Source organism: Staurois parvus, unplaced genomic scaffold (genome assembly GCF_062004578.1).
Source record: "Staurois parvus isolate SC_StPar_1 unplaced genomic scaffold, SC_StPar_1.0 ptg000780l, whole genome shotgun sequence".
Classification (NCBI taxonomy): domain Eukaryota; kingdom Metazoa; phylum Chordata; class Amphibia; order Anura; family Ranidae; genus Staurois; species Staurois parvus.
Window position 1 is genome coordinate 396,749 of NW_028318576.1, and position 27,521 is coordinate 424,269.

At 39.3% G+C, this 27,521-nt stretch overlaps 1 protein-coding gene across 9 annotated transcripts in view; it reads right to left on the reverse strand.

Moving 5' to 3' along the window:
- The window catches only part of UTRN (utrophin), a 943,118-nt gene that overhangs the window by 177,376 nt on the left and 738,221 nt on the right, over positions 1–27,521 (reverse strand). For all 9 annotated transcript variants that reach the window (XM_089654601.1, XM_089654598.1, XM_089654599.1 and 6 more), the window contains 2 exons: positions 21,674–21,820; positions 4,209–4,287 (listed from right to left, as the gene is read on the reverse strand). In XM_089654601.1, the coding sequence (XP_089510727.1) occupies positions 4,209–4,287; positions 21,674–21,820 (226 nt within the window). The remainder of the gene's footprint in view (positions 1–4,208; positions 4,288–21,673; positions 21,821–27,521) is intronic.

Consider the following 27,521-nt stretch of genomic DNA (forward strand, 5'->3'; position numbering starts at 1 on the left):
GAAATTCCAAAATCATTACTTTCAGACCCCTTACCTTATCTCTAAAGTGTTTCCTATCTTAATGTGATACCCAAGGAAAACCAGCAAACTGCCCATATTGTGACTAAAGAAAAATGCCTGACAGCATTACACTGGAAACAATCCTCTTCTTCAAATCTTTTTTATTGTACTAGGAAAGTATGATCAATTGGAGCGTTTGTCAGCCAAAAATACACAACAACCTAGAACTCTACTATATATTGTACAGAAACCTTGGAACCTCACTAAGCAAGATATTACTGTGTAATATTAATAAAACTTGCTATATAGAACACTTTCCATCCTGACATCTTCTTCTTGTTTTCTTTCTATTCCGTACTTTTCCCTCTTTCCAATCATACCTATCCTATCCCTTTGCACCCATTGCCCTTTCTGCAACAACTGTTGAATTGTAGTTCCAATGTGAAAATTTTAAACATTTTCTCTACACCAAGACTTGCAAAAGAGCTTTTCTTCTTGCAGCACTACCAGTTTTAGGCACACAGTTTTCTGCCTCACATGGATACCTATAGCACTGATTCCCATATTCCTACCCTCCTGTATTTTTCCCTTGCTTTTCTTATGTTGACAAGTGGGGTTTTGGTCCATCTTTGTTTACCATGTATTTCAAACTTCATGTTATGTTTGTCTTGCTCTTCTACTTTTGTAAATCAGAGAAAATATCTTAAATAAACAAGTATATAAAATGGACATGCTGACTTGATTACTGTAGTTTTTTTATGCAATTCCTATTACTATTGTTTGAATCTTTTTTTGCCATACTGAGGTCCATCATTACCAAATACATTTGGGGCAATAGTAAACCCAGAATAAGTCAAACCCTAACTCAAACTAAAAAGGGAGGTATAGGTTGGCCTGACTTTGAAACACTACCACACAGCTCTCATACACCACATTGTTGACTGGTTCCACAAACCATCTAGATTAAACAATTGTCAATTAAAAAAGATAACTCTCCTTTAGAGCTCATGGCTATGCCATGAACAGATCCATCCCTCAGACCACAACCTGTCAATATTTTACAATAAGTACATATGGGGAGTCGGAAAACCTATTCTGGTAAGTCTACAAAGTAGTAAAAACCTTTAACACATTAATCATAACTCAAACACAAAATACAGGGAAAGAAGAAAACAGGTTACCCCATACATTGGGCAAATCTCCAATGGCTGTCTTGGGCACAGTTTAACCACTCCATTAAAAACACACTCTTCAGCCATGTAAAAACTTACCACAGTAGACTTAATTCTTATCAAGAACACTAGACCTGTACATGTTACCTTCCTTTTGTGCAGGATGTTGAGAGAGGGGACCGCCCCAGATGAAATGTCCATTTCTAACTAGACAGGTATTCCTTTAAGGACAAACATTTCCCATTGAAGACTGGGAATTTGTTGAACCCTTTGCCAGAAACTCTTAATGCACTTTTATATCTAAGTAAAGATTTATACGATTATTTCTCCATGGTACACAATCCAGAAGATGTACAGGAAAATGTTCCTACTTCTTATTATTTGTGCTAGAAGTGACAAAGGAACTAAGTAATTACTTGTATGTTTGGTGGAGTTGAGCCATAATCTAACCATTGTGGTACAAAATATTTTAACCCTACAATTTTGTGTAGATCTCCAATAAAGGACATTCCCCAAATGGCACTCTTTCCATCTTGCAAGGGCCTCTAAGTTGCATAGAGAAGGTATACTACATCCCTGTCTCATGGTGGCAAGGGTCACCTTTTCAGACACTGGAAGTTAACTATTCCCCCCTCACTGGGAGAATGGACATTAATCCTAATGAGATATTCTGCATGGAAAGCCCAGCTGAATTTTGAAATAAACTGCCCCATTATATGTCAACCTGGTCATGTTTATTGTGTTTAGAGGATCAGACTGTTTTAAACAGCTGATTTAAAGATGGTACTTTACTGCCCAAGCTCTCATCATGGGTTATTACTCTTGCTAGGTTTTTGGTAAAGTTAACTAAATTTGAAGGCTTGGTTTTACTGTACAAAACCAACAACTGTCTGTTGTTCTTCCGCCACACATTTTTCCTCTTCTACCACCCTCCCTTTACTATTTCTCTCCCTTTGTTCTACTATGTTCTACTGTCTTTGGTACCATGTACCAAGTCTGACAATTGCTGTAAAACTGCTATTCTTTTTTTTTAAAAAACAATAAAAACGTATTCGACCAAAAAAGGTTGCACTGATATACTGGCTTATGAAATACTAGAGACCAGTATTTAGCAGAATAATGAGTTTGGTATGTTATAGTTACAGTTGTGCTCAAAAGTTTACATACCCTGGCAGAAATTGTGAAATTTTGGCATTGATATTGAAAATATGACTGAGCATGCCAAAAAATGCTCTTTTATTGAAAGATAATGATCATATGAAGCCATTTATTATCAAATAGTTGTTTGGCTCCTTTTTAAATCACAATGATAACAGAAATCACCCAAATGGCCATGATCAAAAGTTTACATACCCTGGAATGTTTGGCATTGGTACAGACACACAAGGTGACACACATGGGCTAAAATGCCAATTAGAGGTTAATGTTCCACATCTGTTGCTTTTTAAATTGCAGTTAGTGTCAGTGTATAAATAGTCAATGAGTTGGTTAGCTCTTATGTGGAAGCACTGACTAGGCTAGATACTGAGCCATGTGGAGCAGAAAAGAGCTGTCAAAAGTCCTGCGCAACAAGGTAATGGAACTTTATAAAGATGGAAAAGGACATACAAAGATGTCCAAAGCCTTGAATATGCCAATCAGTACTGTTAAATCACCTATTAAGAAGTGGAAAGTTCGGGGATCTCTTGATACCAAGCTAAGGTCAGGTACACCAAGAAAGATTGCAACCATAACTGACAGAAGAATTGTCTGGGATTCAAAGAAAAACCCACAGGCAACCTCAAAAGAAAAACAGGCTGCTCTGGAAAAAGATGGTGTGGTTGTTTTTAAGGAGTACAATATGGTGATACTTGAACAAAAATTAGCTGTTTGGTCAAGGTGCCAGAAAGAAGCTTTTACTGCACCAATGCCACAAAAAAATCCCAGTTACAATATGCCTGACAACACCTAGACATGCCTAACCGGGCCTTTTTGTGTCATTGATGTAGTAAAGGCTTCTTTCTGGCACCTCGACCAAACAGCTCAATATTTGTTCAAGTATCACCGTATTGTACTTCTTCAAAACAACTACACTGTCTTTTTCCAGAGCAGCCTGTATTTTTCTTGTGATTACCTATGGGTTTCCCTTTGTATCCCGAACAATTCTTCTGGCAGTTGTGGCTGCAATCTTTCTTGGTCTACCTGACCTTGGCTTGGTATCAAGAGATCCCCGAACTTTCCACTTCTTAATAGGTGATTTAACAGTACTGACTGGCATATTCAAGACTTTGGACATCTTTTTATGTCCTTTTCCATGTTTATTAAGTTCCATTACCTTGTTACGCAGGACTTTTGACAGTTCTTTTCTGATCCCCATGCTCAGTATCTAGCCTAGTCAGTGCTTCCACATAAGAGCTAACAAACTTATTGACTATTTATTCACTGACACTAATTGCAATTTAAAAAGCCACAGATGTGGGACATTAACCTCTAATTGGCAATTTAACCCGTGTGTGTCACCTTGTGTGACTGTACCAAGGCCAAACATTCCAGGGTATGTAAACTTTTGATCCAGGCCATTTGGGTGATTTCTGTTATCATTATGATTTAAAAAGGAGCCAAACAACTATTTGATAATAAATGGGTTCATATGATCATCATCCTTCAATAAAAGAGCATTTTTTTGGCATGATCAGTCATATTTTCAATATCAATGCCAAAATTTCACAATTTCTGCCAGGGTATGTAAACTTTTGAGCACAACTGTATATACGTAGCTCAGCAAGCACAAAGAGGCCGAGGCCATGCAGCTATGACATGTAGAGTTCAATAAAAAAAACAAGGTGACCTATACAAGGTTAAATGAGAATCCTGCCATGATTGTCCGAACAGATTGGACAGATCTTTAAGCAAAGCAGAAGGCATATTTAAAATAAAGGATTGGTGCAGCTTACTCATTTATAATTATTTCAGTTTGCCACCAAGTAAAGCATCCATCAGTAATGCAAAGCTTTCAAAACATAGATGAAGTACTGAATGATTACTTTTCAGACTTACTAGACAGAAAGTGTTGAGAGGAGGGTCCGAAATCTTGGTGTGCTTCATGAAGATGTTTAAGGCGTTCTTCAACTGCTGCCTGCAAAAGAAATATATATTTAAAAATAAAATATTACATTTAATGAAATACTATCAAAAGTGTGTTCATTCCAAACTAGATAAGCTTTGTGGTGTGGAACTGATTGTCAGTGTGGAGTGTGTTGTGCAGGTGGTGGGGGACAGAGGAAACAGAAAGGACACTTTTAAGTCTATGTGTGCCGAAAACTTTTTTATTCTTAAACTATGGATGAAATGAGGAATGGCTAAAACCCTAGCCAGATTATTTTTTGCTGTGTGTGCCCACTGAGGTGATTTCCCATTACTTTATATTCCAGAGATGAAACAGGAAGTAAGAGAACATTCTTCCCCCATGAAAATGGTCACCAAGACAATTAGAGAGGACGAACCTCCCTCAGCAGGAAGGCAGTAACCATAAAAACTTGGCAGAGTTTCTAATCCTTCCCTACTCTATCCAAAACATAAAAAAAGTTTTGGCTATACACACACTTTAAGGACCAAAACATTGTTTTCAGCAATGGAATGGAAGAGAAGGAGAAGGGAATGTGTCAGGGATCGCGGCAGCGCACGGGTCTGCGCATGCGCAGAATGCCGATACACTTTAACCGGCGGGCGCTAGGACCTAGGCAGCCGCGGCAACAGCGGTGGCCGCGCATGCGCACTCGCAATTGCGCGCTTGGCACCAATGACAGTGCAGGGTGCACTATTTAAGCCAGCCCTGCACATACTCACATTGCCGTATGGTCTTATTATCTGTTCCTGCTCGTTTTGCCTGCTGATTGACCTTGTTGCCGACCCTGCTTGATCCTGACCTCTGCTGACCTTCGCCTGCTCTGATCCCTGGCTCGTTTGACTACTCTCCTGCATACCCCTGATTATCTCACCTCCTGTTGCTGAACCTGGCGTGTGACCTGACTACTCTCTGTTTGCTGCTCTGTACTGTTCTGTCTCCGCTGTGACCAACCCGGCCCGTCTGACTACGCTACACTACCCTGCCATCCATCCATCCTGCACGGATCCGGTCACTGCTGCCCAGGTATATCTGCCTCTTCACATCAGGCTCTCTCCCAGTACATACCTCTGGCGGTTCCCTCTACCACAGGTGGGTGCACTCAGGGGCTGCGACCTGGTCACAGTCTGCTCCAAGTCCATCCCCACCATCAGGGGCCCTGGTGAATAAGCAGACTGGGACTTAGACCCCGCACCCTGTGGAATTCTGTCCTGTGGGTTGCTAGAGATACCGCCAGGCGGTACATGACAGATTGTGAACAAAGAGTTAATGCTAGTTGCAAGAAGGAATGTACTGTGACCAGAGGGGGGTGAGTTGACAAAGTCAGGGTGCACATTGACCACAGGGTGGGGAAAGGGTTGATTTGAGATGTAGGGAAGGGCTGCACTGTGAGTGAGGGGTTAGATGGGCTGCGATGGATGTGCAATGACCGGGAATGAGGAGGTCAATGAGGGGTGCTCTTTGACCGGAAGCAAGGTGACTGGAAAAGGTTTCACTGTGAGCTGTTAGGGTTGGCTAGAGAGCAATGTGCTGTAGCCAAAGGGGATGAGGTGGCTGGGGAGGGATGTGTTTTGACCAGAGGTGAGGTGTGTGGGGAGGATTAGACTGTGTGCTTGTCCATGGAAGCAAGTCTGAGCACTGCTCAGCCTTGTGTATAGATAACCTATAATAATATGAAAAGGCTATGCAAACAGACCAAAGAGGTGCCACAACCATTCAGATCCCACATTTGAGTTCAATACATTTAAAACTAAAAACAAAATAATTATTTTAAAAAAATTTAATTGGTCACATACTTGGACCAGTGATCTTTGCCCAACTGCAACAAATTAGATTTGAACATTTCTTATCAGATAACGTAAAAAAGAAAGCTAATAGTAAAGCATGACTTTTAACTTTTTTTTAACAGGATTAAACAGAAATTTCAGATTTAGATAGTTAACAAATAGTGTCAAATTATATGTACCAGTGTTCAGTCTTTTTTTCAGGTAAGACATTTGTGCTGACTTAAAGTGAACAAATGTTCACTATAACGAATAGATGAGCCAGCACTTCAGAATGATCCAGATAAAAAGCTGTTCAAAGTCCTAAAAAAGTACTTGTTTTGGACTGACCTGTTCTTATTCTTTGCAATGAAGAACAGAAAAAGGCAAGCTGAGATAGAAACATAGCACAGACAACTGTACTGTATTGTACGAACAAGGATAAGTCATTCTGAAATGTGCACCTTTGTACACCTTTCACTCTGGTCAAGTAAAGTATAGCTTTTCACAGGGATTGCATTCAAGCGCTCCTGTTTTCCTTCTATGTTTTTGGAATTGTATAGCTAATGCTAATTGCACATACAGCTATCAGGAGGCTATGGTATGGGTAAGCCATCTTCTTGGATGTATTTACTTATATAGCAAATCAAAGAAAGTTAAGTATAGAATACTCCTAAAGGCATTTGAATTTATGATCACATTCCTTATAGAGATTTTTTAAAACCCCAAAGCTTTGGGCACTCTAACATGCAAATAGCAACTTCAGTATTTAACGAGTATAAAAATCATAATAATGAATTTGCAGGAGTACTAAAATTCATCATTGCAAACCAGTCTGCAGTAATGAACAGCATTGCATGTTACCACTACAGTGGGGCTGCAGTTTTTCGACTTCTTGGAGTTCGGCTTCAAAGTATAACTAAAGTCAAAATATTATTTATGCATTTATTGTTTTATCAATTTAAATAGGTTAGGGAATGGTGAAAACCTCTTTCTTTTTTTTCATCTGTATCTCATTGGGGAGATTTCACTTACTCTTCTGTAGAGACAACATGAAGTGAATATAAATCTCTCCAATGTGTAGGATATCTCCTCTTGTACAGTAGTCATGTGAACTAGTGTCCATATTGAAAGATTTCCTCTCTATGTTTCCTGTTGTGGTGTAAACTCAGAATTGTAGTTTCTCATCTACATTTAGTTATGGTAAATGTGGTTCAGGACATATAGGTCTCATTCGCACAGTTACATTTAAGTAGACACCCATGTGAGGGTCTTGTTTTGACAACCGCGTGGATGCGGTTTCAAGTCCCTGTACTCACACTGTTTGCGTTTGAGTAAACACACCCGTGTTAAATTGGTGGCTGTGTCTGTGTGAATAGGCCATTGAGAGATTGTTCCTTTTTAAAGAGGACACAGACTGCAAAAAAAGCAATAGATGTATTGGCTTTATACACATTTTAACCACTTTCCCTCCAGAGGATTTACCCACCTTCCTGACCAGGCCATTGTTTGCGATACGGTGCTATGTTACTTTAACTGACAATTATGTGGTCATGCAACGCTGTACATAGATGAAATTTGTGTCCTTTTTTCCCCACAAATAGAGCATTCTCTCGGTGGTATTGACCTGTGCGTTTTTTATTTTTTGCGATACAAACAAAAAATTTGAAAAAAAATCCAAATACGTGTAAATTAATTGATTTCCATAAAAGTTATAGCGTCTACAAATGGCAGTATATATACTGGAAATTTTTTGAGAAATACATAGCAGCATGTTACTGCTGGCAGGAGAGAGACCTGTGTTCTTTACACACAGGTCTCTCCCCTGTCATTGTTTCTCGGTGATCGCCAGGTGCCGGCAGGGAATCTCCAGCCGGGACCCGATGATCGACAGCTGTAGCCGCCAATGGCAGCACAGGTAGGGCGGCACAAGCGTACATGCCCCCTACCTGGAAATGCAAATTTTGCGCAGCAGTATTTCTGCTATAGGGGAGGGCAACTGGTTAATGTTTTCTTTTTGCTCTATACACTTGCAACTGAGTTCTGTTTATTGCTTTGAGTTTCTTTTAGTTGGTTTCAAGGGGATGACTTCACATGCAAACCTGAAAATGAGTGTCCTCTGCACATTCAGCACCTTCATAGGGACGCACTTTCCATTCTGCAAAAACTGGATTTGTTTTCATCTACATTTTGCATAGGTGGCAATAAAGTGTATTTTTTTCTGCCAACTTTCACAGTTCTCAAACACTGTAACATGATTTATGAAGTTACAACATTGCTTACAAATTACATCCAATATATGTATCACCAAGGTGCCAGGGAGCAACAGATAAATACATAAAAATTACAAATGGTGAGTATCAAAGAAAAATAAAATCATGTCCCGGTAGAATAATTTATTTCTTGCGGAGAAGAAGAGATGACAGGAACAATTTAGTACACAAGAGGTCAGGATCAGCAGTACTGAATACGTACTGCAAAATAATGCTCAACAATATAATACAACTCTGATAATGTGGTTTTCTGAATAAAACAAAACATACAGTGCCTTGAAAAAGTATTCATACCCCTTGAAATTTTCCACATTTTGTCATGTTACAACCAAAACCGTAAATGTATTTTAGTGGGATTTTATGTGATAGATAAACACAAAGTGGAACATAATTGTGAAAATGAGAAATAGTTTTCAAAATTTTTTACAAATAAATATATGAAAAGTGTGCCGTGCATTTGTATTCAGCCCCCTTCACTCTGATACCCCAAACTAAAATCTAGTGGAACTAATTGCCTTCAGAAGTCAATTAATTAATAAATAGAGTTCACCTGTGTGTAATTTAATCTCAGTATAAATACAGCTGTTCTGTGAAGCCCTCAGAGGTTTGTTAGAGAATATCAGTGAACAAACAGCATCATGAAGGCCTAGGAACACACCAGATAGGCCAGGGATAAAGTTCTGCAGAAGTTTAAAGCAGGGTTAGGTTATAAAACATATCCCAAGTTTTGAACATCTCACGGAGCACTGTTCAATCCATCATCCGAAATGGAAAGAGTATGCAAACCTACCAAGACCAGGCCGTCCACCTAAACTGACAGGCTGGGCAAGGAGAGCATTAATCAGAGAAGCAGCCAAGAGGCCCATGGTAGCTCTAGAGGAGCTGCAGAGATCCACAGCTCAGGTTGGAGAATCTGTCCAAAGGACAACGATTAGCCGTGCACTCCACAAATCTGGCCTTTATGGAAAATTGGCAAGAAGAAAGCCATTGTTTAAAGAAAGCCATAAGGAGTCCCATTTGCAGTTTGTGAGAAGCCATGTGGGGGACACAGCAAAACATATGGAAGAAGGTGATCTAGTCAGATGAAACCAAAATTTAACTTTTTGGCCTAAAAGCAAAACACTATGTGTAGCGGAAAACTAACACTGCACATCACCCTGAAAACACCATCCCCACTGTGAAACATGGTAGTGGCAGCATCATGTTGTGGAGATGTTTTTCTTCAGCAGGGACAGGGAAGCTGGTCAGAATTGTTCAATAGATGGATGGAGCCAAATACAGGACAATCTTAGAAGAAAACCTGTTAGAGTCTGCAAAAGACTTGAGACTGGGGTGGAGGTTCACCTTCCAGCAGGAAAACAACTCTAAACGTACAGCCAGAGCTACAATGGAATGGTTTAGATCAAAGCATATTCATATGTTCAAATGGCCCAGTCAAAGTCCAGACCTAAATTAAATTGAGAATCTGTGGCAAGACTTGAAAATTGCTGTTCACAGATGCTCTCCATCTAATCAGACAGAGCTTGAGGTATTTTGCAAATATGAATGGGCAAGAATTTCACTCTCTAGATGTGCAAAGCTGGTAGAGACATCCCCAAATAGACTTGCAGCTGTAATTGCAGCAAAAGGTGGTTCTACAAAGTATTGATTCAGGGGGCTGAATACAAATGTACGCCACACTTTTTCAGATATTTGTAAACAATTTTGAAAACCATTTATCATTTTCCTTCCATTTCACAATTATGTGCCACTTTGTGTTGGTCTATCACATAAAATCCCAAAATTTTTGCCTGTAACATGTGGAAAATTTCAAGGGGTATGATTACTTTTTCAAGTCACTGTAAACTATACCATACATAAAGAATTTGCAAAACACCACCAATCCCCAAAGTCAGTTAGGGAAAAATATATTTTTTGACAGACAAGATATATTAAAGAAAACATAACAGAAAAATAGAGATTTCCTATGTTACAGGGAACATATAGAAATGTTAAATGTGCCTAACCAGAACTCTGAAAGGTTTAGCCTTTGTCTTGAATTCCTCCTTTAAATTAGCAATATATTTCCTGAGGGTCTTAGTGTGGGATCATCCATTGCTCCAATGGACCAGCAGTTCAAGCATCTCCCTGATCATTCTGCGGACTTGTGCTTTCTGCACCTTTCTTGCTGCTTTTTGAGGGGTGGGGAGGGGGGCAGCTTTGATATGAGTCTTACCTCTACCAAGATGGCTGCCTCCAGACAGACAAATAGTGTAGAGCAAGACATAGTCAAGTCAAAACAAGGACATAATACTATTCCACTGCGCTCTGCTTCCTTTTTAGGAACAGTTCAGGTTCTCTATGAAAAATGGAAATTGTGCATTCCTGGCGGCCCCACCCCAAACAAAATTATTTTTAAAAAAACTTTTAAAATAAACATTTAACCACTTGCCTTCTAGAGGATTTACCCCCCTTCCTAAATAGCACCATTTATTGAGCTACGGCACTGTGTTACTATAACTGACAATTACGGAGTCATCCAATACTGTACACTTTTTCCCCACAAATTTCTTTCGGCGGTATTTGGTTGCCTCTGCATTTTTATTTTTTTTGCTTTAAACAAAAAAAGACCGTCAAGTTTGAAAAAATTTTTTTTTGACTTTTTGCTATTAAACGTATCCAATAAAAAAATAAAAAAAATAATTTAAAAATATTTTTTTTTCATATATTTAGGCCAAAATGCTATTTTGCTAGGTCTTTGCTAAAAAGAAATCTCAATAAATCTATATTAATTGGTTTACGTGAAAGTTATAGCGTCTACAAATGGCGGTATATGTACTGGAATATTTTTTTTAATTTTTTTTTATACTAGTAATGGCTGTGATCAGCGACTTATAGCAGGAGTGCGGCGGGCATTGTGACACTGGGTGGAAACTGACTAACTGCCACTGACATCCCCTGTGACACTAATACAGTGATAAGTGCTAATAAAAAGCACTGACACTGTACTATTGACACTGGACAGGAAGGGGTTAACATCTGGGGCGATCAAAGAGTCAACAGTGTGCTGTGTGTGTTTTACATTGTGTGCTGTGTGCGGTTTTACTTGGGAAACATGCTGCTTTGTAACTCTCTGCTGTGCAGAGAGATGCAAAGCAGCATGTCCATGCTGACAGGAGAGAGACCTGTGTTGTTTACTCCCGTCAGCTTTGTCAATGATCACCGAGTCCCGGACAGGAATCGCCAGCCAGGTCCTGGTAATTGATATCCCCAGCAGCCAATAGCGGCATGGAAATGCAAATCACATATATATACGTGGTACAGGATGTCAGTGAGCACTCAGAGTAGGTAAAGGAGTGTGGGCTGCTAGCACTAAAGGACCGCCCTTGGTTTCCTCACTAATAGATGAAAAGTAAAAGGTGCAGCGCTAAAAATAAGTTAAAATCATATATGTGTCCTAAAACGTGTGTGTCAATATATAAAATAATGATGAAATAAATAAATTAAATAAAGCAACAATAAGTTGATATATAACAGCAATATTCAAACAAGGCACAGTGAGGCGCTCTAATCAGCGCTGACAATGGGATGAATGTGAAAGTGAATCTATCATTCATTTAACAATATTAAATATGCTAAAAAGTATCGTGAAGGAATACATGATACTGAGCCATCAGCGTTGGGTGATAACAAATAAAATAGTAACTTAATGTGAAATATACGACAAATGGCACAAATATGATAAACAATAATATAGAAGAGTCCAGTAAATAAATCTGTGAAATGAACAGGTGACTTGCAGTGATGGTGAACCCATGAAAGGTATTCCTTTATATGCATTCACCAGAAGCGCATATAAAATGCGCATTAACAGCTATAAACTCTGTTATCCTCCCCAGGCAGAGGAAGATGAAAGAAAGAGCGCACAAACCTTGCGCATTACCTCAATAGATAGTGACTAATTTTATTAATAAGGAAATATACTCACAAAGTGATGGTATAACAGGCATAAGTAACCATAATCCAAACAGGGTTACAGGTAAATCGAAAAGGGGGGGGATGAAGGCTAACGCGTTTCGAAGGGTGCTCCCTTCTTCATCAGAGCTGGGTTGAGCAGATAGAAACTTCAGTATGGCAGAATTCCCATGGCAAGGATATATTCAGCCACTGAGTGTCAGTATTACAGCAGTTCAGCCTGTTTAGTCTAACTGACTAAATTTCCTTATTAATAAAATTAGTCACTATCTATTGAGGTAATGCGCAAGGTTTGTGCGCTCTCTTTCATCTTCCTCTACAGTTTTATTAAGCTTCCCCAGCTTCATGATAGAGCTGCACAACCTCTGATCACCAGTGGATGAACACACAACACGCTGCTTGTCACTAACGCCTGTTTGATCTGAGTCTTTGAGCGCAGGAGATAATGGATCCTCCCCAGGCAGGTCAGGCTGTACACCAACCAGACATGGGATCATGAAAGCCACAATGTTTCAGATAGGGATGGTGACACCAAACAGCATTCAAACCCTCCAAAAGTGAACTCGGTGGGAATCCTGAGAAATTAGCTCACAAAAGAGCCAGAGAAAATCGGCTGATAGTGTAGTACTTTATTAAAACAGTAGGTACATCCACATAGAGAATAAAAATGTAAGGCATAAAAACACTTACAAAAATGGCCGCTGGACCTTCATTTGGACTCGGAGGTGTGACGTTAAGACGCAGGCTCCTCTCTAATGCGTTTCATGCGCACGCACGTTTTCAAAGGGATACGCCTGCTAATTGACGTCAATGTAAACCTATTTATAGCCCTGAGCATGTGTGCGCAAACGGGTGCCATTTTCCTGGAGTCCAAAAGACCAGCTACACAACAAAGGACTCCTCAGCAGAGCAAAACAATACCCAAGCTTTCCTCAGACAGAACGGGAAAAAATACAGATACAATTTGCTGAATAAGCTTACTAGTCCCAGTTTAGATATTAGTGTGCGGGGAATCATCCGGTAATCACCATTAAAATATGGCAAATGTGATGCACTTGAAATGGAAAAAAATAAATATATAAGCCTTCCTAGTAGGAATGGCGTAAAGATCCATATGGGATGGATCGATGAATATATGGGATACTTCCTATATGTGCAAAATTGGTAATCTAAGCCAATCTAAAAAATGGATAGATTACTAAAAAACAAAGAACATATATGAAATATAAAAATTTTAAAAATAGGAACCAAAATGAGTCCCAATATGTGTGCTGGTCTTATCGTACCATCAATATAAACTGTATAAAAAAGTATGAAATTGTATAAAAACCTATAGATCAAATACATGCAAAAATTCCTAAAATTGGGAAACCCATTGGGGTGAAATAAATAAGAAATGAGATCCTACATAAAAAACTAATCTGGATATGGAGACAATGTATAAATAAAAATATAGGTGAATAAAAGTAAAATAATGACCATAATAAGTCTTAAAATGAATGCCGGTATCATAATGAAATAAAGTGCAAGAATCATGATGAAAAAAATCAGCTAAGCTGTAAAAATATGTTCCCATGAATAGAATACCCAAAAAAGAGTAGAATAAATTCAAAAGAAGAACACAGATCAAAAATGTCATAGGTGAAAGGACCAAAAAAAGTAAAAGGAAGCTCCTAATAAAATAGAATAGGATAGAGTAAAAGTAGACTATAATACCTAAAAAATTAAAGCTATAACACCTAAAAAGGAGTAAAGGGATGCAAGAGGTCAGTGGTTGTCAATTAAGCAATTGATGTCAATATCAATGTTGTGGCACAAAGGTGCAAGGGTCTGCATCTCAAAAATTCATCGTGTTTCCAACCTAGATACAGCCCTGCGTCTGTGGCTGCCTCTCCAATGGGAATGAATAAGATCAATTCCCATAAACTTCAGAAGAGATGGATCTCTATGATGATGATATCTGAAATGTTTTGAGAGACAGTGCTCCTTGAAGCCTTTTTTAATATTATACACATGCTCTCTTAACCTCTCTCAACCTCCTTGTAGTTCTGCCGATATATTGTTTCTTGCATGGGCATTCAATGAGATAAACTATTACAAGAAATAAATGAGTTATAGCTCTTACCCATGGAATGGGACTCAAAGGTGTCTAACATTATTTTGCGTGTCCCATCACACTTGCAGATAATACATTTGTTACATGGACAAAAACCTTTTATGTGTGAGAAAAAATAGGTAGAATCAGGAGGATCTGTAACATTTGGTGCTATTTTGTTTCTCAGTGGACTAGCCTTGCAGAAAGTGACTTCAGCTTTCTCTGGTAAGAACCTTGCTAAAAAACATCTAGGATTATAAATAAAAATTGGGGAGTGCTAAGGACTGACCCTTAGCACTCCCCAATTTTTATTTATAATCATAGATATTTCTTTATATTGGATTGAAAAATTGGTAACAAAGGGGTAGGCTCTAGTAGGCCTGTTATCTCTGATAGCTAACATTGAGGACCTATCCATCTCTGCTACTTGCCTAATCACCCGATCCAATGTTACATCATCATATCCCATTTCGGAAAATCAACTTTTTAGAATCTCTGCTTCAGAGAAAAAATCCTCCATATTATTACAATTCCTCCTTATCCTCATAAATTGGCCTTTCAGTATATTATGCAGCCAAGAAGGATGATGACAACTCTCGACCGGGATATATCTGTTCCTATCAGTCGCTTTGAAATATGATTTAGTAATGATCTTAGACCCTTGATTCATTAAAGTCAAGTCAAGAAAATTCATCTCTTTATGATCATACACATAAGTTGAATATTTAGATCATTATTGTTCAGATTGCCAAAAAAGTTGATCAAAGACTCCTCATTTCCATAACAGTAAAATATCATCAATATAACGACGGTAAAAAAATTAATTCTTGCCATTCTCTGGAATATATGATGTCCTCCTCCCACCTAGCCATGAACAAATTAGCTAGGCTTGGGACAAACTTGGCCCCCATTGCAACGCCTCTGATTTGTAAATATTTTCTAGGAGCTATTTAATCCCGGCATCAATAGACCACTGGTTATTGTGGTTCTTAATTCGTAAGGACTCTAGATCCTTGATGAGCATGTCTCTGAAAATATTAACATGGGAGTGGGCCTGAGCGGCTGGGTTGTAGAGAGAGGCATTCCTCAGATTAGAAGGTTTCACCTCACTATTTGTACTTACACTGGGAAGCTGGTTAGATAAAAAGTATCTTTTAAGAGACAATTACATGGTAAACTTATGTATATCAACATAAGTTTGAAACTTATTAAGTTTAGCTTTGGGATAAAATTTTAACCCTTTGTTTAGAAGGGTTATTTTGAGCAGCCGTGCCACGCTGTAGCAGTACATCTGCTATAGGGTGGCGGGCAAGCAGTTAACAAAACAAAAATTCACCTACATTCCAACCGTTTGGAGGCACAGTTGATGTACTGTGCCTCACTGCTGCTCCTGGGATAGCTTGGCACACAAAATCCTGTGGAAATGCACATAAGTCCAGTGCAGAAGTGCATCTGTTTTGTGAAAACTTTATTTATTTTTTATTATAAAGTTATTTATTTGTAGCTTATTTTGTTTAGGTCAGCAGGGGGTTATATACTTTGTACACAGATGGTATTTGCCATCTTACTTCATATTGCATGCAAAGATTCTTGAAGTAGCAACTATTTTCAATGAGATGTTTTCATATTTTGCATAGCTTGGCATAAAAGTTCATATAGGTCACTCATGCCAAGAGTCCTAGGGGACGGAGTGGAATATGCTATGTGAGGGAGTTGAGAATGCTAGGTACATTTCAAATGTCTGACTTCATTCTGGGCAAATATACACTTTTAATAGGTTTTTTCATTGAAATTCCTAATGACATCATATGCACAAGAGGAGTTTTCATAGCCTCAAAGAGAGCATCATATTCACCTGCCTTTCCACTAAGCAAATGAACATAATCACACTTCTTAGGTCTTCCCTATACTTCCCTCCTCTTTAATTTACCTAAACACCTACTCCTCCAGCTCCCTGTGCCTAAAAAAATATAAAGGAATGGCAAAAATGTAAACTGTAATAGAGTATGATTGATTTATAGGGCATAGATTTCCCTAATTGACTGGCCACAGACATTAGAAATTGGTCATACTGTAAAGGCAACATTTTCAGCCATCTGTGTAAGCCAAAACCTCCCTAAACACAAACAGTCCTCTTAGGAAGTCCTCTGGTGTATCAGAGGAAAAACAATAATTTCTAACTAGTGAGTAATTTTTTTTGTTCAACCAGCAGGTTGAACAAAAGAAAATGACTTGATTTCCCCGTCCACATGCTTGCTGTGGATAGGGGAATTCCTCCCGCTGCATTATTGTATTCTGATAAGAGGGAAACTTCCCCACCATCAGAATACATTGCTTAGCACCGCTGGTTATAGCCAGCAGGGCTGATCAAGAGAAAGTTTTCCGACAGGCTATCTGTACAAGATAGATCAACCTGTGTACAACCAGTCTTCCCATATATAAATCAAAATCTGGCTGGTCCCTGCTGAACCAGCCAAATTTCGATCCAGGTATGGCCGGCTTAACTTGCAGCCAGAGACTGCCACATAATGTTTATGGGAATATTTAGTCTGCTTTCTCCTGTGTATAAGATAGTGTGGAAATAAAAAAAGTATTTGAAGTATTTAAGAAAAATAATGATTTTTTAATGAATATAATTGGGCTACATGGTTTTTAAATTCATATGATTTAGGAGTGTGTTGTGGTAATCAGATGCATGCTGATTAGGAAAGACAGAAAGACGGCAAGTGTACTGAAATTAAAAAAAAATGCATATTTGAATGTTCTAAATAATTCTGATGAAAGAAAAATCCGATCCATTTGTAACTGGGAGGATCTTTCTGTGGGAATGAAAGCTCCGGTCCAGGCAATCCTCTGTTTAGTTTTGGACAGGATAGGGAAGGACTATATTAAGCTGATTTTACTGTAGTCTATGACCCCACATGATAGATGTCATACCAGGAAGTGATCAGAAATCTCTAAATTGGGGACATAGAGAGCAAACAAAAATATTTTTCAGAAAAACTGGTAAGGGTTCTCACTTTCAAAATTATATTTTAGCCAAAAACAAGAGAGGGGGAGGTGGATTGCTGTACTTAGAAATATTTCACATAGCAGCATTTTTAATGCAGATTACTGACTCTTTCACAAATGTATAATTTGTTAGACATTACACATTTGTATAGTGCCATATAATTTATAATAACATTTTTATTCCTTTTTCATACAATCTTTGTGGAGCAGACACTTGTTTTAGGGTGTACTTTTTCTTGTGGGTTTTGTATTTTGTTTTGGTTCCCTTGTCTGTACACTTAGTGATGTTGGTTTGTATTTTGAAGATAATCATTACCATTTGTGCCTTTTTGTGCTGGTGACAACCGCTATTATCTCAGGGACAGGAAGTGAGGTGACCTCAACCTAAAATGGTCAAAGACAACAGTAAAAGTTTGACAGATGTATTTACTCTTCCCAAGTCAATCCTAAATTTAAAAAAAGTTTTGGTTGTAATTTGGAGAACTTGCAATTATTTGGATTTTCTTTTTTTCAGTGTACTGTATATCTAAAATAGTAGGTTGTTTGTGGGTGTGTTTGGTGAAAGGTTCAGGGTTCTGAGCTTAAGCATTTTTGAACACCTTTTTTTTGCATTATAAAAACTGTCTATGGTTTTCACGCATGTCCTGGAGAATGGGAAGGATAATGGAGGATTGGATTTTAAGTGTGCTGTTTGGGGACAAGGTTCACGCAAAAGACAGTGACATGTTTTGAAGGTAGAACTGGGGATCCCCCCTCCCCCCCCCCCACCAACTTCTCTATGTAGCACCTGGCAGTGTCAACATGTCAATGCTGTCACATTTAAACCAAAAGTAGATCTGAATCAAAAGCAAGTATTACAAGAGTTGTTAGCATAGTCAGTACACTACTAGGGACCAAATCTGGATAATATCAGTTGCCAGGGGAAAAGGGGGCATCAGTACTGTAATTACCATTGTAAGCCCCTCTAGTTAGCCAGGGGAGCTAGCTAGGTTTTTTAGTTAGAGCCTGGATAGCAGCCTGGGATGAGTCAGCCAGGTTAAATTTAGGTCATGGCTGAGGGCTCTGCAGGTCAGTTCCCTGATACCTCCCCCTGCTCTAGATGCTTGAGAAGTTTCTAGAAGGCAGTTTCCCCAAGAAGGAGGCTTGGCATGGGGTCAGGACAGCGCTTAAGTATGAGAGAGCCTGATCGGGGCAATGTGTGTCGGGTGGAAGATTGGGAGTGAGGAGTTGGAGTTTGGAGCCTGGGAGGGAGTTGTGGGAGAAGAAGATCTCCACTGTGCCACCATCTCCAAAGGAGGAAATCCTGAAGCAGGGAAGGAGCCAGCCCAGTGAAAGGCCTGAAGGCAACCAGCAACCCATTAAGCTTGCAGGAAAGGACAGCGTGAATACACCCCCTGGGCCCATTTAGGGGAGAGGGCAGTCAGGTGAACTCAATTAGCTTCTCATCCAGGATTACTGCTTTAAATTGGCAGCTTCTGGGCCCCCTTGCTCAGGGAATATTCTCGGGCAGCTGTGTGAAGAGGAGGATTCATCTGGGGTCTGAGGAGGTACACCAGAGAGCTGGAACACTCCTAAAGGAGAGACTATTCTTTTTGTCCACATCTGTACATAGTTGCTAAGGAGTGTGTCCTCACCTTTCTACAGTTATTTGGGCATTCCATACACCCATCAACCCCATCCAAGTTCTAAACCCCTTAATAAAATCACAAAACCAAGCTCAAGGACTCTTTACTGTCTCCAGCATGCAACGTTTGAAAGAAAATGCGTGTTGCCTGGCTGTGCAGAGCTATAGGGTGACCCAAAACTCAGAGACTCCTACGGGGTAGTACTACACCATTTACCCTTCATTTTCAGCTTACTACCCTGTCCTCAATAGCTCAGCAGTATTTTTCAGCATCAACTGATCTTTTTAGGGGTATAACATTTCAAGGTCTTGGTGTAAATTATAAACCCCACACCACCTCATCCCTTTCACCAGCACAGTAAGCAAGTGCTGAATGTCATAGTATAATACCCTTAATCTCTAATTAGCTCCAGGAGCCTCCTTACTGGGGCCCACCTTCATGGCCTATAAATGATCAATTCCATAATATATATGGTGGAGAAGATGTTGCTGGAGAAGGAGGGAAGGAGTACAAAGAGTAGAGAAAGAAAGAGTTAGAAGTTTTAAAGCATATCTAAGCCCAAAAACAAAAAAATGATGAGCTTACAGTACTTGTCCGTAGATGTGGTTACTGCATTTGTTTTCTCTTTTTCTGGTAATCCTGTCATTAACACAATTCCTGTTCTAGGAAAGCAACTATACTAAGTGATAGGATTTCTGGCTGAATAAACAGCTATTTTGTTGTACTTTTCAAACAAACATAGCAAAACACCATCAACTGTATATTTAACAAAAAAAAAATAGAGCAAATTAGAAAAATTCATCATTAGAGTTTGCATACACTTTAATGATAATCAACCAGCCTTTGGAAATATAAAAAGCTAAACCAAGATGACATTAACACTGCCTGCTCTGAAATATAGCTATCCCTTTTCATGCTCCAGTAATTGAAGCCAATGCCCTTGACTATATTTTAATTGAGGTTTTTTTATACTTCTGTTTGAAGATGTGCTTTGTTTTTCTTCAATGCTACACTTGCATATTTTTATTTTGATAGCATTATTAACGTTTGCCATCTTTCTTTTATAACAGATTGTGAATCTTTTCCTAATTAGCAATCAATGAAACTTATATAAAAAGAAAGGACACTCTGTCCATCATGCTTATGATCACCTCTATACATCTGAAAATACAGAGAGAAATATGGATCTAAATTCAGTTTTTTTTAGATAACCATAAGTGCAAGGAAGAGAAGACATTCAAAAGCATAGACTAGTGTAAATATTACACATACTACAGGGCAAATTGGATGGGAAAAGGAACATTACATGTTACAAGGCCAATTTACAACAAGTGGAGAACAGACAAGAAGGAAGCCTCCAGCAAATAATCAAGTTTTACAAACACAACAGCAAACGGGTTTGGTCACTATGGGGTAGGGTAATGTTCTTGGGGCATGTTTTACATTATAGTGAAAGATTACACACCTTTGAATGTTTGGTGAATGTCAAATTCACTTCTTTATAAATAATCCTGTGTAAATTCCAATTCCATTTAAGTTTCTTTGAATTTTTGTGTGTGTGGGAAAGGAGGGGTGGGGGATTTAGACACACTGTCTCTTATGTGGGCTTTGGATACCAATGAAAAGAAGTACATGGCTGATACTTGCCAGAAACATTTGTACCTTGTAACTGAGGCTTAATGTTATCTACCATTTGGATTTGCAGATTCTTTTACACCATAAAAATAAAAAAGTGAAAAAAAGAAAATTATATGTTACAGTAATGATTGCGGATTACTAGTTCTGAATATAATATCCTGTGCACAATCAGAGCGCTGTGGGTAGAACAGCATGTCAGCCCCTCTCTTGCGCCTTTCTAAAGAACAAAGATTTGATGGCAAGGTAACCGAGGATTGGTGACTATTGCAGAGCCTTGGTGTAACAGCATTTAAGCGTTTGTGTTTTGTTGATGAAACATCCCAAAGAATCAATTTTCAGTGGTCTCTGTTAAATGTGGCTTTAATCAATTTCATACTAAAATGGATTTATGGATTTTAATGATGTTTGAATAAAGAATACAATTAAACAATGGGATACTAAAAATGCGTGCACAAGGTACCACATTTAAGCTGGCCATGCATGGTTTGAATATTCAGCAGGAATTCAAGCCATGGGTAGCCCTGTCAGCAAAGTTGATTGACTGGGCTAGATGGAAAATACAATTGTTGGCAGAGGAGATTCCTCCATCCATGCTGTCTAGCGTGGATGGGGGAGTCAAATGGTTTCTCTCATTCATCCAGTCACATACATACAGTATCTACTTCTATCAAAAAAAGGAAAGAGACTTATTCCTTGTTTCAATATAGTGATCTATGCAAGTCAAATCTTTACGTTATGCCCCTTGGTCAACAGTAATGGTTTGTATGCTGTATATATACTGTTTGAATATATTAACAGAAACAGATACTTCAAATTATATAATCACTGAAAATCGTGTATCATGATAGATGAACAATACAACACCATGGCAGTCTGCACAATGATTGAAGTGACTACATTTAGATGTGATTATCTCCTGCTGTCTATTCTCAGAAATAACAGTGTTCTTCTTTTTAGTCATTAAGCTACAAACTCGGTTACTGAGTATAAAAATCAATGCTTTAACTTCTCTGAAGAAGAGTGCAGAGTATGGTATACCTGTAGAAGCTTCCATCTGATGTTCAGGTCATCCAACTGGCGAGCGGTTTTTGCAGATGGCTGAATATCTAGAGCAGAAATCCGACTAGCCACATCATTCACTGTGTTCACTTTTGAGCTGATGGGTGCAATTTCCTCTCCAAATGCCTGTCACAGGATAAAAGACAAATATTTCTAACTTTAGTCCGCAGTGAAAATCTTTGAGAAGCTGATATTTGAATAAAGACCTGTTCACAACTGTACTCTTGCTAGCAGTTTAATACATTTATTTTTACTGCAGCTAAATGCATAATAGCAAAAATTACATAAAGCAGAAATCCAAACGTCTTTTCTTGTTTTGGATAGAGCATGGGAGAATTAAAACCTTTTGTTAAAACTGTGAGTGTCCTTGTGGAGGAGAATAACCTTCACTATTTGTCCTAGTGACTGTTCTCAATTAAAAGTAAAGAAAAATTCTGAGTTTTAAAAATACCCCCAGAGCAGAGGTAGCCAGGATATCTTCCAATGAGTATAATAGTTTAGGTGACAACTGTCAAAGATAGAATTTTAGGGAGATTTCCACACACCTTCTGTGTGGCAAGTGTGCAAGCCTCTTGCCCCAATGTCCCCTAAAAATATAAGTAAATTAAAATTTAACCAGAACACATTTTAAAATTGTGGCACTCCATAACAGTGATATCATATCTCTTTGTTTTTATTACAAAATCATAAAAACCCTTTAAAAGACATTGACAGAAGCACCTACACAAATAACCACCAAATATTAGCCACCTATTAATTTTGCTCCATTAAGATATCCCTTCTGTATCACCTAATGATAACTGACATTTGTATAATAACTCAAAGAAATCCACAAATGTCCTGCTTGAAGTAAGATAATGAAGACAAGGGCCAGGACTCTTTTTGTTTCTTGGATTAACATACATTTTGTCAAGAAATACAGAGCTGTTTATGCACTGCTCAAAGAAATTAAAGAAACACTTTTTAATCAGAGTATATCATCAAGTCAATTAAACTCCTGGGATATGTTTTTTTAATACATTCAATTAAAATATTGAATAAAAAAAAAAAGACCTAAATTCTAACTGGACAAAGGCACAAATTTGTACATTTTTGTTTATTAAAAATCTTACAAACAGCGTACTAAAAATATATTTACATATATACAGAATAAATAAAAATAAATATATATCCACTGCTCAGAAAAATTAAAGGACCACTTTTTAATCAGAGTATAGCATCAAGTCAATTAAACTTCCAAGATATTGATCTGGTCAGTTAAGTAGCAGAGGGGGTTGTTAATCAGTTTCAGCTGCTTTGATGGTAATGAAATTAACAACAGGTGCACTAGATGGGCAACAATGAGACGACCCACAAAACAGGAATGGTTTTACAGGTGGAGAAATTTTTTTCCTTACTCATCTTTTCTGACTGTTTTTCACTAGTTTTGCATTTGGCTAGGGTCAGTGTCATTACTGGTAGCATGAGGTGATATCTGCACCCTACAGAGGTTACACAAGCAGTCCAACTCTTCCAGGATGGCACATCAATATGAGCCATTGCCAGATGGTTTGTTGTGTCTCCCAGCAGAGTCTCAACAGCATGGAGGAGATTCCAGGAGACAGGCAGTTACTCTAGAAGACCTGGACAGAGCTGTAGAAGGTCCTTAACCCATCATCAGGACCGGTATTTGCTCCTTTGTGCAAGGAGGAACAGGATGAGCACTGCCAGAGCCCTACAAAATGACCTCCAGCAGGCCACTGGTGTGAATGTCTCTGACCAAACAATCAAAAACAGACTTCATGAGAGTGGCCTGACGTCCTCTAGTGGGCCCTGTGCTTGCTGCCTGGCACCATAGAGCTTGATTGGCATTTGCCACTGAACACCAGAATTGGCAGGTCTGACACTGGCGCCATAGGCTTTTCACAGATGAGAGCAGGTTCACCCTGAGCACATGTGATAGACATGAAAGGGTCTGGAGAAACCATGGAGAATGTTATGCTGCCTGTAACATCATTCAGCATGACCGTCTTGGTGGTGGGTCAGTGATGGTCTGGGGAGGCATATCCATGGAGGGAAGCAGAGACCTCTACAAGCTAGTGGCACTCTGGCTGCCATTAGGTATCGAGATGAAATCCTTGGACCCATTGTCAGACCCTATGCTGGTGCAGTGGGTTCTGGGTTCCTCCTAGTGCACGACAATGCATGGCCTCATGTAACAAGAGTAGCAGGCAGTTCCTGGAGGATGAAGGAGTTGATACCATTGAATTGTTTTGCGCAGTGTATATTATTTAGTCTGCTGTATGGTATCTCAGTCAAGGAGACTTGGAGGGCCACAGCGGACCAGGTCGAGGGCACTTGCCAACAAGTATTGCTTAAGAGGGAAGTGGGATGGACTTCACCCTGTTTACAAATTTTCATTGTGTTGGTGGCCTTAATCCAAAATAGTTTTCGGAATTATCTGTAGTAATACATAGTATGGACCACTAGGGAGCGCTCCAGTGTTTCAAACCAGTCACATACAGTACATATCCAGATCCCCATTACATGATCAGTGTACTACAAGCAGTCCCCTTGTATTCTACTACAAGAAGGTGTATGAAAAAGGGCCCTCACATTTACAGCTTACATAGTTTCATTTCAATTCATTTTGTGATAACATTTTGTAATATTAACATTTTGGACAATGGTTATGAATGTCTTTTGCATGCATCTGAATAAGGTACTATTAATGTACCATTTTTCAAAATTATTTCTGGTTAATGTTGTAATTAAGAGATGTAGGTATGAAGCTTTAGCTCTTTGATGTATGTTCCCCATACCCCTAGTATGTTTTCTATAAAAAGTAAATGATTCATTTTAAAAAAGTGAGTTAATAATGATATCCCAAAAACACCACTACGCTAAAATCCTTTCATCAACCACATTCAGGGGTCTATTTTACATTAGGTGTTCTATTTGTGAGTGGAGGGAAGGAACCCTGGGATGGGTGAGTTTAGAAATAACTCTTCATCAGGAGAATGGGTTGTAAGGTCACTAGATGACCTGTAAAATAGGAGTGAGGTGGAGTGGTGAAGTATATCAAAGCCTCCTTGACAAACTGAAGCAGTTTGCAGGTAGACCGAGTTCCTGCATGCATGGCAATTTTCTGTTTCTAAGTGGAATCTGTATTTAACACTTTAGGAACCTCTGAGAACTAATATATATATTTGGGAATTATTGAGCATATATATCTAAACTTAAGGCAAATGGCTAAATACACTGAAGAAATTCAAGCTGTTTTACATGTCAAACCATGTCTATTTCGGTCCATATAGTTCTGAGGTTTACACAGCTCTGCAACTCTGCACATCCCTGTCTGGTAGGGAAAGATACCTGCAGTTCTGCAGTTGGTAGCACTTACAGGTCTTGTCCATCCCCAGTTTATGACTGGATAGTTAAAGGAGAAGCAGCAACCTGACAAACTCTTCCCCATGTGACTCTGCTCTCATCACCTATCTGCAACAGCACTGCAGTACAGTTTCCTAGTCCTTTGTGCTGCTTCTCCCACTCCTAGTCTGGGCTCTGCTGTACATGGATTGCATTAGGGTGATTCCAAGTCAAATTCAGACACTTAAGCTGGCCATGTATGGATTGGGTTTTGGCTGATTTTTTATGAAATCGGAGTGGTGGGTGGCCCCTTCTGCACCACAAACTTTGGCTGAAAAAGCAAAGGAGCCAGGTGGAAAATTGTTGGCTGAACAATGACTGCATCCTATCACAACCCACAGAACTTCTGCCCGCTCCTCCTCTCAAGCTGCCAAATGGAACATTTGGCTCTTTTTTTGAAGCCCTCTGACTCCTCATCATTCACAGGGACTGTTCACACTAGGGCACTGTGCATGAATGCATTTTGAGAATCACCTACAGGCAGCACTGACCTTGCATATCCAGGTGTTAAACTCCCAGTGTAGTGTATGAAAACACTCTTGCTTGGAAATGCTAAGTGCTTCTTAGTACAGACTGAGCCCAGACATGCAGCCCACTGGCAGATATTCAGAGCACAGGAAAGGGTAGAAACTGTCAGCTTGTGTTGTGAATGACTATGGCTGGAAAGGAGCATTTTAATTTACAAAAACACAAGCTGACAACAGCATATGCAAGGTACTGTACTAGCGCTTCTTGTCATATGCAGTCATTCACAACACAAGCTGACAGTTTCCTCCATCTGTGCCCTGTACAGTGCGCAGTGGGGTCCAGGCTGATCCTGCATTAACAAGCAAGAATGTTTTCATACTCTACACTAGGACATGAACACTTGTGTACGTAAGGACAATGCTGCATGAAGGAGATTTTCAGGCCATGCTTAAGCACAATGCCCTACTGTGAACAGTTCCTGTACGAGATGTGCAGACACAGTGTAGCAGAACAGAGTGAATGGAGCTCAGTGCTAGCTCCCCCATAAGAATGGGGACCATGGTCGGGGGGGAAGGTTGGGGCTACAGCTAGCAATAAAAGAAAGTTGATTAATAATTTTCCTTAAAGCAGAGCTCCACCCAAAAGGGGAAGCTCCACTTGTTTGCACCCCTTTTTACTGCCACATTTGGTACTTTTTTTGGGGGGGGAGTGGGTACCTGGTTTTGAAAGGTACCAGCTTCCGTTACGGCAAACTTAGCCAGAAGTTCAGCCCCCCTCCTTCCTCCTGCAGTCTTCTGGGACACTTCATGTTCCAGAAGACTACAGGACCGCTCACAAGGTGCAGCGCAACTTGCGCATGCGCAGTAGGAAACCTGCTGTGAAGCCACAAGGCTTCACTTCAGGTTTCCCTTACTTGCAATGCCGGCGCTGGGAACTCACATGCTAGTGAAGAACTAGCCAGAATGACGGAGGCACTGGACCCCTGGACAGGTACAGTGCTCAGCATAAATGAGTACACCCCTTTTGAAAAGCAAGATTTTAATCAATATCTCAATGAACACAAGAGCAATTTCCAAAATTTTGACAAAAATGAGTTTATAGAACATTTGTTTAGCTCACTACATGAAAGTAAGAGTAATAATATAACTTAGATTACAAAATCTTCAGTTTTACTCAAATTAGTTGATGCAAAAATTAATACACCTAACAACAAAAACGACTACATCTAGTATTTATATGACCTCCATGATTTGAAAGGGCAGCACCAAGTATTCTAGGCATGGAATGAACAAGTTGGTAACATATGGCAACATCTATCTTTTTCCATTCTTCAAGAACAACCTCCTTTAGAGCCTGGATGCTAGATGCGGAGCGGTGCTCAACTTGTCTCTTAAGAATTCCCCATAGGTGTTCGATTGGGTTCAGATCAGGAGACATACTTGGCCACTGAATCACTTTCACCCTGTTCTTCTTCAGAAATACAACAGTGGCCTTAGATGTGTGTTTTAGATCATTGTCATGTTGCAAAAGTGCACAACGACCAAGGGCACGGAGTGATGTAGCATATTCTCTTTCAATATAGAGCAGTACATCTGTGAATTCATGTTACCATCAATGAAATGCAGCTCCCCGACACCAGCAGCACTCATGCAGCTGCACAGAAGGACACTGCCACCACCGTGTTTCACTGTAGGCACCATGCATTTTTCTTTGTACTCCTTTGCAACGCCGTACAATTTTGAAGCCATCAGTTCCAAAAATATTTATTTTGGTCTCAACACTCCAGAGTACAGAGTATTCCTCTTCTTTTTCAGCATGGGCCCTGGCAAATTCTAGGTGGGTTTTTATGCGCGTGGGCTTTAGCAGAGTCTTTCTTTGTGGACGACACCCATGCTTGCCATTCCACTGCAGTGTATGCCATATTGTGTCACGGGAAAGAATCACCCCAGTT